The sequence below is a fragment of the Cynoglossus semilaevis genome, chromosome 16, assembly GCF_000523025.1.
Source record: "Cynoglossus semilaevis isolate Cse_v1.0 chromosome 16, Cse_v1.0, whole genome shotgun sequence".
NCBI lineage: Eukaryota > Metazoa > Chordata > Actinopteri > Pleuronectiformes > Cynoglossidae > Cynoglossus > Cynoglossus semilaevis.
The window spans coordinates 7,144,779-7,160,084 of record NC_024322.1 but is presented as its reverse complement, the minus strand read 5'-3'; the positions used below and the strand labels follow the sequence as shown (position 1 = coordinate 7,160,084).

Genomic DNA, 15,306 nt, shown 5'->3' with positions numbered 1-15,306 from the left:
TTAGCACTAGAGCAAATAGGTCTGTGCCACGACATTAATATTTCCAGCGCAAAAGACGTTCCATGTAATTACTTTCAGTAAATGTCTGAGGCCTAATTTACGCGTTAGTGTAAATTGTTGCTTAATTCATTCAAGAAGACCAAATGTCATAATTTAAAAACCCAGAAAGTCACTAATGAATTTTACTATATACATGAGTCATCGTTTCACTTTACATAAGAACTAAAATTATTTTTATTTAGTGAAAAACTAGTAAAAGTATCTAAGTTAGCCTCAAAAGATGCAAAGTAGTTATATAATTTGCTCAAGCTAGGGCAAAAGAAAAAATGGCCAAAACAGACGCACTGAACGTTACTTTAAAAAAAAATTGCCAGAAGAAAATGTAAGATGAAGCCAGACATGGCTACAAGCTTGGCAAAAAAGCCAAGACATAAAAATACATAAATAAAAGAGAGCAAAAGTGTTGTCAAATTACTTTGGTTTGACCAGAAAGTCAGTCTGAAAATTAGATTTAAATTTCTGTTCAAGTTATTGACCTTTTGACCAAAAAGGCTAGGCCAAAATAGCTCAAAGATAGCACAGATTATAGAAAAAAACCTAGCCAATTTGATCGTCAATAGTTTCCTGAGAAATTGCATAAAGGTAAAACACAAAACTCTTAACAGTTACAATAGCAAAGGTACAAGATAGCTAAGATAATAGTCTAGACACTGGGAAGATTGCACAGTAACAACACAGGGCTCTACGTGTATCTTTTAACATGACATCTTAAAAACCATGTCAACAACCACGTTAAAGTGGGAGCTTTACAGGTCCCCAGACCAGAGCTTGGACACAGCTGCTGTATTTCATGTGTTATGTCGGCTTACCCGCAAAACTTCTGTGTCATTGTTTGAGGGAGAAAACATCTGCTGTTGACAGACTAATATCTGAACACTAACCACTGAGGACGACCTGTGTCTCTGAGGCTCTTCATGTCTGTCGACCACCATCAGTCCTGTCGTCAGCTCTACAGTGTAATGGACTCACTGAGGTCTTCAGTGCTTCAGTGCACTCACCTCACTCACTTTAATAGAACATTCCTAACTTTGTGATAATAATAAAAACTTAAAAGGCCTCATTTCTAGTGGTGGATTTTTTATCCAAGTGTTTATAAAAGAATAAAGTATTTGGACTGAAGACTGTGAAGCTGGGAAACTAAAACAAACCGACATTATCTGACCTTAGGACCTCCCATCAGCTCTCATTATATATAATAATGTAAAAAAAAACCTGTTTTCATGTGTGTGGTGTGTGTGGCCGCTGAGAAAACTCCTCCCTCTGCTCCAAACACCATTAATTACTCACACACACTCTCCACCCCCTCTGTGCCTCTCTCTCTCTTTCACACACACACACACACAGATGGAAACCCATGATGACATAAAGCACTCGGTGACTCTCCCTGACTGAGCAGTCACTCATCTGCTGTGAGCCACAGAGAGTGAGGTTGTGATGAAGTGTTCAGTCTGAGGCTCAATTCAAGCTGCTTGAATTAAAAAACCTATTAACTCCCTGTTGAAATTCCACGACGCTGCTAAAGCACCAGCTGCAGAAGATCATGGAGAGAGGATGAGAACGAAGACTTTACTGCTGCTGTATTAACGTCTCACCACTCCAGGCTCTCAGTCTTGGAACCAACAATCTACTGAACCTTTACAACATTGGTCTTGTAGCTGCCCAACACTAGATTACGTCATCTGGTACTACTGTGCTAAAGTGTACAGCATTAGACGTTGAGTCCGAGGGTTCAGGGTTCAAGTCCCTGTTTATCCACAGTCACAGAAGTTGTAGAATTTTTTTATATGTTAGTGTACTCAGGTGCGTAAACAAACACACACACAAAAAAATGTTGTTCCCTCACATCCTCGACAAATCTGTCACTGCAGTAGTTTGTGTTTTTATCATTATTGAAAAAATAAACTGATGCCTCTCTTCACTTCCTGTCTGTCTGGTTTGACACTGGATTCAGAACTGGTATCAGTCTGAATTCTAGTGAAACCTGGAAACAGTAACTGAGTCACGACAAGATCCCAGAGGACAGATGAAGGCTTGACATACTCTCAGTCTCAGGTATTTGGAGTCCAAATTTTTCCTCTACAGTAGAAACTACAGATGCTGCAGCAGAAAAAGATCAAGAAGCTCAAGAAGAGTTTTTTAGGAGCAGATTCCAAAGGTCATCCAAATATTTAAACAGACCTTAGGTCTGGGCTATTTTCAAGATTTGACAATGGACAATACTAGAATGTGCTACATAAAAAAAAAAATTCTTACACACTCAAAAGCATTTCTAATAAAACCACAGAGCCACATTTATTTTATGGCAAGAAATATCCTCTGTAACTGGCAAAACTATGTTAATAATTCTAGTTAAACTGAACAAATTACAAAATGTTACAACGGAGAAAATCTAAACTAGGAAAGAAAGTGAAATATCAATAAAAAAATAGTCCCAAATTGCTGAAGGTTGTTCAAAGGCAAAAAGATGACCCAAGTTAACCTCGAAATATTTAAAAAATATTTGCCAGTGAGTTAAAAACTACGTTGATGTTCACTCAGAAATGGCAAAAAATCTGCAAATTACCCAAAAACATGGCCAGTACATGTTTTGTTTCATTCCTGACCTTCAGTGGTGACACACACCGTCAGGTCTGATACAGCAGAAAACAGTGGAAAATACTAAATCATGCATACACACGTGGGTGTGTGTGTGTGTGTGTGTGTGTGTGTGTGTGAGTTTGTGCGTGTGACCATGTGGCCCCTATGCTTCCTGTTCTGCGGGTGTGGTGCAGTCAGGATAATGTTGTTTCCTGCAGACCAGATTAATGGGCTAATATGGGAAATCATCTTCCAACTGTGAAAGAGCTGGCAACCCGGCTGGAAAGAGGTCACAGCTTCAGGAAGAACACTTCTTCATTATCAGGCAGGACACCCTCTCACACCCACACACATACACCCTCTCACACCCACACACATACACACACATACACACACACACTACACACACACAGGAAAATGAAGCGTTGTCAGTTACACTGAAGGAAATGAACTTATAAATCGTAACCTTACTCTGATTTTATGACTTTTGCTGAAAGTAAATATTTAAAAAAAAAATTTTTGGCTTATTTTTTTTTACCATTAGATTTGATGTTAAAATATAAAGTATTTCTAGCTTCTTTTGACACTGATGTCAGCAATGTCTAGCTATTTTAGACCAATTTATTACCTGGTTTTGTTCTATCAAGAGCGTATTTGGAGCTAAAACTAATCCGAACCCATAAAGTGCTGTAAACTTCGGGCTAACATAAAGGTGCGAGCCAACGCTTAACTTATTTAGAAAATGTTTTTTTGTCCATTTTGGACATTGTGTTTGATACCTGTGTCTCACAGGATTTGCAAAAACTCTTTCAATTATTTGTAACTTCAAGAACAACAACTGTTCGTTTGTGTGATTGAAGACAACTTCTCTGAGGAGTTAGAAAAATACACAAAAATAAAAGCATCTCGTTGTTGGACAAAAAACATCCTGACATAAAACACATTTGACATAAAACACACTCCTGTTGTCTTTTATGTTTCAGTGTGTGTGTGTGTGTGTGTGTGTGACGGAGATAAGTCCTGGGCTGCAGCCTGTGTTTGTGTGTCAGTGTGTGTGATAGTTTACTTACTGCTCGTGGTCGACAGCGGACTGTAATCAGACCTGCAGAAGAAGACAGAGGTGAAAGACGACAAGGTGGAGTGAGAGTGGACAGTGTCAAGAGGGGAGGACTGTTTCAGTGTGTGGGAGAGAGGGAGAAAGGGAGAGAGGGAGAGAGGGAGAGAGAGACAAGAGTTTTATTACATGATGAAACAGGATCGACATTTCCAGCACGGCACGTTCCAGTTTCAGATAATGTGATGACACGGGGATAAACACTGAGACAGAGGTCAACTTCAAAGGTCAGGAAAACGTATGCAGACATTTCCCTGAGGACATGACGCAGGGACAGACACTCATGTACCACCACTTGTTACACCCTCCATCAGTGGACTGAGCACTTGTCCACTTCTTGACATGTGTTTGACAGCTGTGCTTCATAGTGATTTTTCTTTCTCCACAGCTGCATGGTAATAAAATAAACCACAGGCACAAAAGTCATTGGTTGATTCTTATCTGAACCACATACGATGCCCTCCTTGTTCCAGTGCACCAGCAGAATTGTTTTAATAATGAAATGACATAAGTGAAAAACAAGGGTTGAGAAAAAAAAATTCCACTCTCAAAATATTTCCCAGGAGTTTCCCAACATGTCCAAACACAATAACATGATGTTTGTGAACTCAGTACGAGTCTGAGCCAAGAATCAAATAATGAGAGATCTACTATCTCTCAATATATGATAAATATTCATATTTTATGTTCTATACATAAAACAATACCAAACTGCATCTTGTATGTATTACAAGTATGTATTTTAACACCACCTACTAATGTTTTTAAAAAGAAAATGAAGGCAGGTCTTTGTTTTTAAAAAGAAAATGAAGGCAGGTACTTCCTGTACCTTGTACTACTAATTCAAATACAGTGAAAAAACATTAAATGCATACATCAAAGAAATGCACCCAATGGTTGTGGGTTTATGTTAAATTACATGCTTTTCCTACGGCACTGGCGAAAACAGCCAGGAGGAAAAGAACATCACAAAAAAAGTCTACGTTATAAACAATCCTACTTGATGTCAAAGGCTGAGACTTTCTTTTATCTGAAATTTATGTTAGAGCTCCACCACAGAAATGAGTGTTTTTGTTTTAAGCTGAATCTCAACATTTTTCTTAAAGTGAAATATCTAATTTCATCTCTTCCTGGGAACAGACACACACACACACACGCAGTAGGACATCAATTCTCATTTAAAACGCTCCAGTCCAAAGCTCACATCTTTGAAAAGGGACAGACCCAGAATTAGATTTCAGCTAATCTGATCTTCCTCCACGCTGCACGTAAGAGACACGTGTGTCCACATACAATGAGACTGATTGATGCAAAGAACGTCCATCCACTCAAACTCCCTGAGAGCATCTGTGAAACCTCAGCTCACAGAGAGCACAATCTGAGACTGTTAGTCCCACAGGAGTTGGCTGACACACACACACACACATGCACACACACACATACAGGTTTCTTGCTGTGACTCTGTCTCTAAACTAATAATGCCTCTGTAGCTGCATGACGGTGGGAAACAGAGTCCTGAGTGCGTTTCCTGCAGCAGGAGGTTCTCAGTCTCAGTTAAAGGCAGTGGAGGGAGATGGATGAGGCTGGAGGGTGACAACAATGTGAGAGGAGACAGATGAGAGCAGAGCCAAGTAAAAAGCAAAAAAAAGAGAAAAAGATATGTTGCCATTGGCAGGTATTCCTGATGTAAACGCAGAATATTTAAGGAATCACTGGGAACACTGTGTTTGTCTGAAGAGAAATGGACGTTTGAAATACAGTGTTTTTCCGTCACTGGTCTCACCAGTGGTCTTTCTGTGTGGAGGATTCCACCACACTTTACTCAAGTCTCTATCTTCTATTTATGCTAATTATCTCCTGAGCATGGTCATATTTAGAAAATGTGTCAGTGTGTGAAAAAAAGACAAACGTGCTTTATAGAGTTATGAGTCTTTGGAGTGGAGTTGAAGTTAGTGTGTTTACTCCCTTGTCAGTTGGGATAAATCTCTTGGTTGTGTGTGTGTGTGTGTGTGTGTGTGTGTGTTTGGCAGCAGTCCATTAGCATTTCTGGTTAGCATCTCACTTATCCTTCTCCTCTCTGGGCCACACAGCCAGTTGTTTCATCTCCAACCAAAGAAAATAAAGGCAGAGTGCAGTGAGAACAGGCAGCAGCAGCTCACGTTCAAAACATTTGCTGACACAGATCAGCAAAGAGCAGTCAAAATCAACTGAATGGTCTCAGCAGGAGCGATTGACTTTATACAGTTACTGTGACATGACAAACATGTCTAAACCAGTGGTCAATCTCTGCCAGCTGTGTAGATGGTACGAATGAAAACAATGTACAACTCTAATAGTCTGACAAAAGCACTTCAATGACACCGTGTTCATGTCCCGAAACATGAACCACCATTTGGAAACATTTATATTTCTTCTCTATTGTATTATTTACATTCATATTTCCTATGGATATTTATTACTTGTAATATTCTCACCCAAAGTCAGGCTTCTACTGCTAAACCACCAACCTGCTACTGCATGCCTTCAGTTGCATTACTGCCCCCTAATGGATAAACAATCCATCCCAGACACTTGTGCAATAAATGAAAAACAAGAAAATACAGACAGAGGGCAGCATCACTGGTGACCAGTGCTTCCTTTGCCTCAGACCCACAGACCCACAGAAAATATGTTCATTTTTATTTACATTTTCTGGCTGTGACACCAGAGGAAAGTCTGTTGTGTGGTCTGTGTGGTTTTTTGTCTAAGGTTGTGGTTCCTGGACAGGCAGTTTTTCATCAAAGTATTGGCTGATTTCACACAGCCCGTGTCAACAGTAAATTATCTTGGCTGCCTGAGCCAATGACAGCCACACACATAGACCTTACTGATGTTAGCTACAGCAGTGATGTCAGAGGTCAGAGGTGACCAAAGCTGAACTCCATGTGACACTATACTGTAGGTCTACGTTGCCACAACCAAAAAAAAAAAGGTTCAGTGTTTGATTCGCTCCACTGCTCGAACAGAGCGGAGGTGAACAGGAGTTGAAGGTTCTCCGTGTGTGACTGCTGCTCTGAAATAGTTTTTCTTGGCCAGCAAGGACAGGGAGCTATTAAAACCAAGGCTTAAAAGAACAACTGCCAAACCTAGATCCTGAAGATATAGACCAACCTGTATATAGTTACTGTAAATCCAGTATTATGTCTGCTTTAGCACTTTGTTCTCACTTAACTGCTAGGATAATATCTGCCATCTAAAAGCTGCCAGTGTTCCAAGGTTCCATTTGGCAGTGTTTGGTGCTGGTACAAAGTAATGACATTTGGAGAGTTGAGTGCATGGGCAGGGTAACAGTCGCTGTTGGTCATTTTGGTGTAAAGTGAATGAAAAGTAAGATAGATTCACCATAATTAATCAACATAATTGTATTTCAAAACATCAATGTTTTCAATACAGAGGTCAATGTCACCAGAGAAGACTTTCACTACAGACTATCACCACCGAAGACAATTTGAAGAAGAAGATTACAGACTCTTAACCCATGATCTAAAATTATACATGAGCAATCGGTTGAACTTTCTCTGTAAACAACTATATATACTGTATGATGTCAACACGTTTCATCTCTGCTGTCTTACAAGTGGTTCAGGGTCACAACACACACATATGAAACCACATCAATAGCAGTGTGTTTACAACAGGACAGTGTCAGAAATGTGAACAAAGTAAACAACACAACAATTTATTACACTAAACAGTGTCAATGTATCAGACACATGAACATGATGTTAGTCTGCACTGCCTGCAGTTAAATCCTGTGTTATCAATCAATCAATCAAGGCCATGTTAATTACTGTAGATTATGATTTAGTTAAACTCACTAATGATATGTGATATCAAATACCTAAAGCTGAAACAAAGTCAAAATAGCCAAGTATTTAAAAGATAAAGCTAAATATTTACCCCCAGAATATTGTAAGGTTTTCCAAAAAAACAAAAAACAAAAAAAAGAAACTTAAGTAGTTAACAATATGAAATGTTATAATTTAATCACAACTTCAGTTGAGCCTACAAATAGCAAACGTTCAAAAAAGATCACCAAAGTGCCAAAAATAACAACACCACTAACATCCTAAATGCACCACAGAAAGGACTAATTTTAGCCAAAGTAAACAAACGTTAGCTGAATTATTAACAATAGTAGTGTAGCTTTCACTACAATAAACATCTAAAAAATACTTGACTGTTCAACTCACCCTCCGGTCTCTGCTCCTGAATCCACGCAGTCATCTTCTGCTGATGTTTTCTCCATCTCTGTTCTTCTTACTCGGCAGAACTCAGCTGCATGGTCTCAGCATGCTAAAAATAAAGAATAAAAAAACCCTGATGCAACGGATAAAAACTGCGTGCTTTCAGGGTGTCGTGCTGAGCACAGAATTACCCTGTGTCCTACAGAGACTGCGCTGATTGAAGACTCTTCACTGAAGAGCTAGTTTGAGCAACAGGAGACTCTGACTCTGCACTGTTGTTCCTGTGCGTTGTGAGGTGATGCCTTTACGAGTCGTGGGAAATCAGACCATTACAAAAAGTTTTTTTTTTTTAGTTTATTTCTGACCCTTTTCCTTGGATCATTAATTTACACAACAATTACCATTCAAAATAAGAAATGTCTAAACGAAAACATTTGCCTTTCTATGTGAAATTGAGATAGTTCCGTATTTGAGTTCCTGAAGATGATGTAGAGTTCTTTGGCTCTACCAAGAGGCCAACTGCTGGTACTGCAACACGTAGAGGAAAAAATAAAAGGTCAAACACTGTTTTCCTGTTCAGAAATGAAAGCGTTCACGTTTGAGGACTACGTGGACCTATGTTTGATCTTCGTCTTTATCATATATGATTCTATCATAATTCGGTCTAAGGGCAAAATAATATTTCTACTTTCCCTCTAAAAAAATATACATTTTTACATTTACTAACTAGCAGTACTATTTAAGTTCCACAATTCATGCTAATTTAGTTATTTAGAATTCTGACTATATATACAGCAGATTTAGATTTTTAGATCAATTTTGAAAGACATGTCTCATAATTCTGATACAAAATGTATTCTGACTTAAGTATCAGAAAACTATGTTTAAAATTTAAATCTAATCTTAAAATTTAGATTTTTCATTTCATAAAATATGAATTAAGAATTGAAATAAAACAGTTGTGACTGTATGACTGTACAACAAAATGTTGACATTCAGCCCTTTGTTTTTAGAATAATTATATTTTTTGTTTTGAAAATACAAATACTATGAAAACCCGTATATATACATATCTCTGTATATTATTTCTGAGATTCTATGACAGAATTCAGAACGCCGTGTCAGTGACGTCATTATTATGCGACGGCAACAGCGACATCATCAGTCTACTGCACGTTGATTGTTTTGTGATCCAACAGCGGTGCACAGTTTTCAAAGATCATCAGTGTTTTCATTAATTTGACTGAAGAGAAATGTCCGTCACAGAGATGTTCGGTTACATCCAGGGCTTTCTGGACGTGGACCAAGAAATCAGAGAGGTATAAATGATAGAGTAATATCAGAGAGCTCAGGCTAATTGCTAACCACAACCCGAATCGCGAAAACAAAACAGCACTAAATTTGGTCGAGCACTAAATTTAAAAAATAGATCACAGTATGCAACTCATCTAAATATTGTTAAAATTATATATTTACTCTTTAGTTGTCACTGTTTGTTGACGTACATTTGCTTAGTTATGCACCCGCGGCTTTCTGCGTAATGTTGTTGCTTGAGTTACGTTAAACGATAATTGTGTAATAATTAGTGTGGATGTGCTTACCGGTTAATAATGTTATCAACCAAAAACGCAAAGGTCGAACTAACGACTCAAAAATATGCCGTTCGAAAACCAAAGACTTCTTGTTCGCCACACCTGAACCAATTAGTGGGCACCTTAATGTCTTTTCAACCATCCCTACAGCGCCACTCAGGCGAACTGTGAGAAACAACTTTTTTTTTCTTTTACAGGATATCCGTAAAGTGGTTCAAACGCTGGAGCAGACGGCCAGAGAAATCCTGACTGTGCTCCAGAGCGTCCACCAACCATCAGGCTTCAAAGAAAGTAAGGGTTTGAGCAGTGTGAAAGGTTTCTTGTGAAATTCCCTCTTAATTTCTCTCTCATTTGACTAATTTCCCACATTTTCTCTCTCTCTCTCCTTAGTTCCCAGTAAATGTGTACGATCACGTGATCTGTTCTGCAAGGTCAGGGCACAGATCGCTGACCTAAAAACCAAATTCCCCTCAGAGCAGTATTACAGGTCTGTCAGAAACCTAGTTAATCTTCACAGCTTCTCAGTAAAATCTGTGACTCGTTTTTTTTTTCTTTCATCCTCTTGAACATATATATTTTTTTACATTTAGTTTTTCATTTCTCCACTTTTAAAGCCTGGTCTGATGAATCCGTTTTTTATTCCTGTTGTCAGTTCCAGTAGAGTGGGCCTAGGTGCTTTGTGGATAAAAGTGTTTTTATCTGCCTTTTCTCTAATCTCTCTTATCTCACCTAAGGTTTCATGAACACTGGCGGTTTGTCCTGCAGCGTCTTGTTTTCTTAGCTGCCTTTGTGGTTTACCTGGAGACTGAAGCTCTGGTGACGCGGGAGGATGTGGCTAAGATTCTGGGCAGTAGGTAGAAGTTAGTGTGATTTTGGTTCTACCTGCTACTAAGGAATGTGAACCGACTCTGCCTGTTCTGTCTCTGTTCAGTTGAGGTGGTGCGAGAGAAAGGCTTTCACATGGATATAGAAGATTACCTGGCAGGAGTCCTGATCATGGCCAGTGAACTGGTGCGTAAAGTGTTGATTTTTTTTTCAAGCTTCAAATCCCCAAAACAGACCAGAACAAACCCACAGTGGCCCAAACCTGACTGGTCTCTAGCCCACAGTCAGATCTAATCTGAGCTTAATTCTATATTAATTTCTACCTGTGTTTTTACTGATATCAGTTATTTAACTTCTGCAAGTATATAGTAGCTCTGACTTTGTACTTGCAGTCACGACTGGCCGTCAACAGTGTCACCGCTGGAGACTACGACCGCCCACTCCGCATCTCCAACTTCATCAACGAGCTGGATTCGGGCTTCCGCCTACTCAACCTCAAGAATGACTCTCTGCGAAAGCGATACGATGGTCTGAAGTACGACGTGAAGAAAATCGAGGAGGTGGTTTATGACCTGTCCATCAGAGGCCTGGCCAAGGAGGCGGAGTCTGTAGGGAGCAAGTAGACGTGGAAGCAGCTGTGGGAGACGGAGAGGGACCTTAACCCACCCAGGATGTGGAGACCCAGGAACCTGACTGAGGTTTGACTGGGGGATGAAGATGAGCTGTGTGAGTGTTTGTGCAAATGTCTGCATGTGAGGTGGTTTAAAAGAACTGAAGTCTTTGAGGAAGAAAAGGTTTGAGATCAAACGCATCATTCAGAGGTTTGAAAATGGAGGTTTGGTGGATTTTTGGAAAATGTGTCATTTCAGCTTCATCTGATGCAACTGTTATTTTCCCCTGTGATTTTCCAGCTGCTGCTTATTTTGCAACAGTCTATTTCCTTTTGTTGAATTGTACTAAAGGAGTTTGATTCGTTCCACAGGACAAAACAGAAGGTCAATACTGCTGTGCAGAGACTTGGAGTTGATTTTCAAATAAAATTAATAAAAAGAAAATATGATTTTTTTTTTGTTTGTTTGTTTTGCTCTGTTTTCCAGATAAGTCTAAGTCAGTCATTAGTTGATGCTGAGCTACTCTGTTATTGGTTAGTCTGTTATTAATTAGTCATTAGAGTATTTTTCAGGGTCTTGTGGGTTGTTTGTTGTCCAAGAAGTTTCCTTTTAAAAATTAAAGCTACATTGCGGTAGTTTTATGTTGTACAGCTTGTATTTGCAGAAATGTTGACTCTGCCCTGCCTCATGTATTGTTTCTCTGTATAGTCAGTAGTGTGCATATGTCTTCTTTTAGCTCAGTTTTTCCCAAAAAGTCTGACACTGAGCTGCCAAGACCTTTGGGAATAAACTGAAGTTATTTAAATGCTTAAAAACGACTGCATATTTCATAACAATAATTATCACAAACACACTTTCATTAAAATTATTTTTTACATTACCTTGTGAGGGAAACAAAATGTGGACGTGTCCAAACCACAGTTTCTTCGAATGTGTTTAGCATCACCCTGGACAGGAAATAAATCACGTCACGACCAATGTCTAAAAAACAAAACAGAAATATTTAGAAATGTCAACTTATACTGTTTAACAATGTCTATCATTAAAAAAAAAACGTTATGCACGACAATGTTGAAAATCTTTTAATAGAATTCACCGAGGGAAATAATACATTGTGCCTTTCAAATGCGAAAGAGCAAAATCTGTAACAGTGTGTAATTCAGTCGTTATTAAAACAATAACCAGTGTCGACTCTGTTACCTTTAAAACAGTGAATTGCTACTTCCTGTGCTGCCGTCGCCACACAAAGAAATGGTTCTACACACGGTTTGGTTTGATGAAGCTTCATTTGACTCCGCTGTTTGGAAAAACAAAACTGTATTTTCCCAGCTGCTGCATTACTGCGAAAATGTTGTATTACTATGAATCACAATAAAGTGCTTTAAACCAAAAATAAAGCTGTCATAAATAAACACACCAAGAGAAGAAGTAAAAACACTTCAATAATAGAGAGAACGGGACAGAAACTGAGGACTCTCGGAGTCATCTTCATATCGACTTTCTCGTTCTTCGCCATCATGTGCCAGCAGAGGGCAGTCTAGTTTGTGTTACACGTTTCAGTCACATCAGAAACTAACGCACAACAGCTCATTGCCGAAGTTACAAAATAAAACGATGTTACGACAAGAGGACTGTGACTTGTTTGCCTTTTAACCCAAAATGCTATAACCGAGGTGTCAACTGTTTTTTCAAATCAGTACTCGATAAAGTAATTGACAAGCTCACAAGTTTTGACAATTAAAACACTTTTTAGCTAGGTGTCCAAAGTGAACTGCTTCCTGTAATACTGTTTCTATTAAACATGTCAGTCTCTGTTAGTCATTTTAAAATTAATACCAAATGTTACATCTTAGGTTTACAACATGAAAGACTTGCTTCAAAACTGAGCTGAAAATGGGGCAGAAATGATTAGCATCTGCCAAGAAACATGTTAAAGGCCAGCAAAAGCATGAAGCAAACAGGTTAAAGTTGGCAAAAAAAGGGGGAATAACTAAGTTTAGTGTAAATATTAACTACACAAAACATAAATTCCAGTTAAGAAGTCATTATCCACATAAACACTGCACCAAATAAGCCTCTGAGCCAACATTTGGACATACCTGGGTAAAGCTATTACTCTGTTATATGTTTGAAATGAACAACTCTGGGTTAAATGATTTGGCTGAACTGGACACCTTTATAATGAGCATAAATATATTTTAAAAAAACAAAACTAAATATATACTTGTCCTTGAAGTCAAATGTATGTAACAATTCTGCACTTAAAACAGTGACAAAAATAGTGGTGTGTGACTGATATCGTGTGGACACAAAGCAGATCAAACAGACCTTAGCCCAGCTGCTTTAACAAATAGTTCTCAGTGCTAGGACGAGGAGGGGATGTTTTAATGGTGCAAAACCCTCCTCCAAAACTGGAAAGTATATTTTAGACTTGAGTAAAATCTATCACATACTGTAGAGGGCCCATTCTGGACATATAAATTAAAACTGAGGACTGAGAGTTTAAATATACAACACAAAAGCTACTTGCTTCAAAACTGGCAGATATTATTGCTGTTAATGTGAGTTTTCATTATTAAACCACAGTAATACAGGACATCTGCTCAGTGTGGCTTCTGCGTCTCTGGCAGTGAGAGTTACTCTGCCACCCCCACACAGTAGAGGGCAGCAGCTGGAGGAGAGAGAGCTGGACAACAAACGGAAACAATAATAGATTGTTTATAAGAAATGGGCAGGGCTCTGTTGTGGTAAAGGGAAAATCATGATTGTTAAAGAAGTAACAACTTATGAATAGAAGTCCATGAAGTTTGTCTCAGGGCTACATATAGAGACAAACAACTTTTCACACTTAAATTCACACCTATGCCAATTAAAAGTGGGTCATTAACCTTGTCCCATATCTTCAAGGGAGAAACATTTCCCATATATTTCTATACACAAGACGTTACTTCTCAGACAAAAAAGTCACTCCAGGTTTGGTTCAACAACTTCACTACAAACGACTGTGGACATTTCTTATAAACGTTCTATGAAAATGACTGTGAAAACGCCGTGAACCACAACTGCACCACTACACACTGACACTAACATTTCCCTCTCTGTGCTGTTTTGTATAAAAAGGACATAACAATTATTTTCGTCTTACAGTCAGTCAAGTTCAGTCATGTCTCTGGTTCAACAGACACACTTCATTAAGTGAAAACACGGCTCTTTTTTTTTTAACCCAAGGGCAAACAGTCTTTACAATCAAGGCTGACCAGCTCAGCCCAGGGGGTTTTGGTCGTCCAAGGATCTGAGGGCTTTAAATGACAGTGGGATGCACTTGAAGCTTCTTAGAAAAAAAAGTGCTGTAATTCTTCTTCTGACCATCGCAGGAGCTGAGAGGTTCCATCAGTGTTGTTGGTCAGAAAAGTCAGGATTCAGGTTATGTACAGTGTAACAAAGGTGAAGGTTGACTGGATTGGTCTCAGGAACGGTTCTGGTTCGTGTTGATCATGATGTTGGGCAAGGCGTTGCGTCTTTTCCTCCAGGCACCCAGGTCTCGAGCGTACCTCTTAATCTGGTGGAACCACTGCTGAGTGCGAGGTTTGTCTGAGGCACGAAATACAAATGACTCCCGTCTGATGTCCAGCACCTCAAACGTGTCCTCGCAATCAGGATCCGCTGACACCACGCAGTTCCCCAGGCGGATGGGTTCTCTCAGGACTGTGAACTTTCCACTGCTTTTGTCCTTGATGAGTATCAGGACTCCATCTCTAATGTTCTCTCCACCACCTTCACTCTGATCTAACCTTGCTCCAACATCGGTGCCCTGACCTGAAGCTTCTCCCAGCCTCTGTGTCTTCACCATCAGGAGACTTTGGACATTCTGGAACTTCAGGGCCTTGCTTCCCTTCTTCACCCACTGACCATCTGCTGGTTGGGACAACTGGAGAGGCCCTTCCATCACAAAGCGGGTGTTTTCTCTGGCCCAGCCCACGGTCTTCATCGACAGCTCTCTCATCTCGATGTTGATCACCTCCCGATTCTTGCGACTGTCACGGCGGAAGGAGCGCAGGGACCAGGAGACACCGTTGCCCTCCTGCTTGGTCTTCATGTTGATGTGCTCCAGGTGGGACTCCACTCGACTCTTGGCCTCACGGAGACGAGCGTAGTCAGGGTGACATTCAGGAGTGACCTTGATGATCCGGCTCAATAACAGTGGGTATTTGGTCACACGTTGTAGGGGGGCCATGAGGAAGGAGCGGAGGTTCATACGACGCAACGCTGTGTTGTCATTCTGGGAAACATCTAGGAAGATT

At 39.6% G+C, this 15,306-nt stretch overlaps 3 protein-coding genes across 8 annotated transcripts in view; 1 reads left to right on the top strand and 2 right to left on the bottom strand.

The window, feature by feature from the left end:
• Positions 1-9,732, bottom strand: part of fam124a (family with sequence similarity 124 member A) — a 24,638-nt gene extending 14,906 nt beyond the window's left edge. For 3 of the 4 annotated variants that reach the window (XM_025063623.1, XM_025063626.1, XM_025063625.1), the window contains exons 1-3: positions 9,579-9,732; positions 7,984-8,086; positions 3,708-3,739 (exon numbers count right to left, since the gene is read on the bottom strand). In XM_025063623.1, coding sequence (XP_024919391.1) covers positions 3,708-3,739; positions 7,984-8,039 — 88 coding nt within the window. In that variant the 5' untranslated portion in view covers positions 8,040-8,086; positions 9,579-9,732. Of the gene's footprint in view, positions 1-3,707; positions 3,740-7,983; positions 8,087-8,168; positions 8,420-9,578 lie in introns of those variants that run through there. The other variant, XM_025063624.1, reaches the window with a different exon arrangement.
• tsn (translin) lies at positions 9,081-11,449 on the top strand. The gene is made up of 6 exons (XM_008328349.3): positions 9,081-9,296; positions 9,767-9,860; positions 9,960-10,056; positions 10,304-10,419; positions 10,501-10,580; positions 10,787-11,449. Exons 1-6 carry the CDS (start codon positions 9,231-9,233, stop codon positions 11,015-11,017), a joined length of 684 nt encoding a protein of 227 aa, XP_008326571.1. The 5' UTR covers positions 9,081-9,230; the 3' UTR covers positions 11,018-11,449.
• arhgef49 (Rho guanine nucleotide exchange factor 49) overlaps positions 11,255-15,306 on the bottom strand; it is a 38,675-nt gene continuing 34,623 nt past the window's right edge. For all 3 annotated transcript variants that reach the window (XM_025063622.1, XM_008328346.3, XM_008328347.3), the window contains one exon: positions 11,255-15,306. In XM_025063622.1, coding sequence (XP_024919390.1) covers positions 14,472-15,306 — 835 coding nt within the window. In that variant the 3' untranslated portion in view covers positions 11,255-14,471.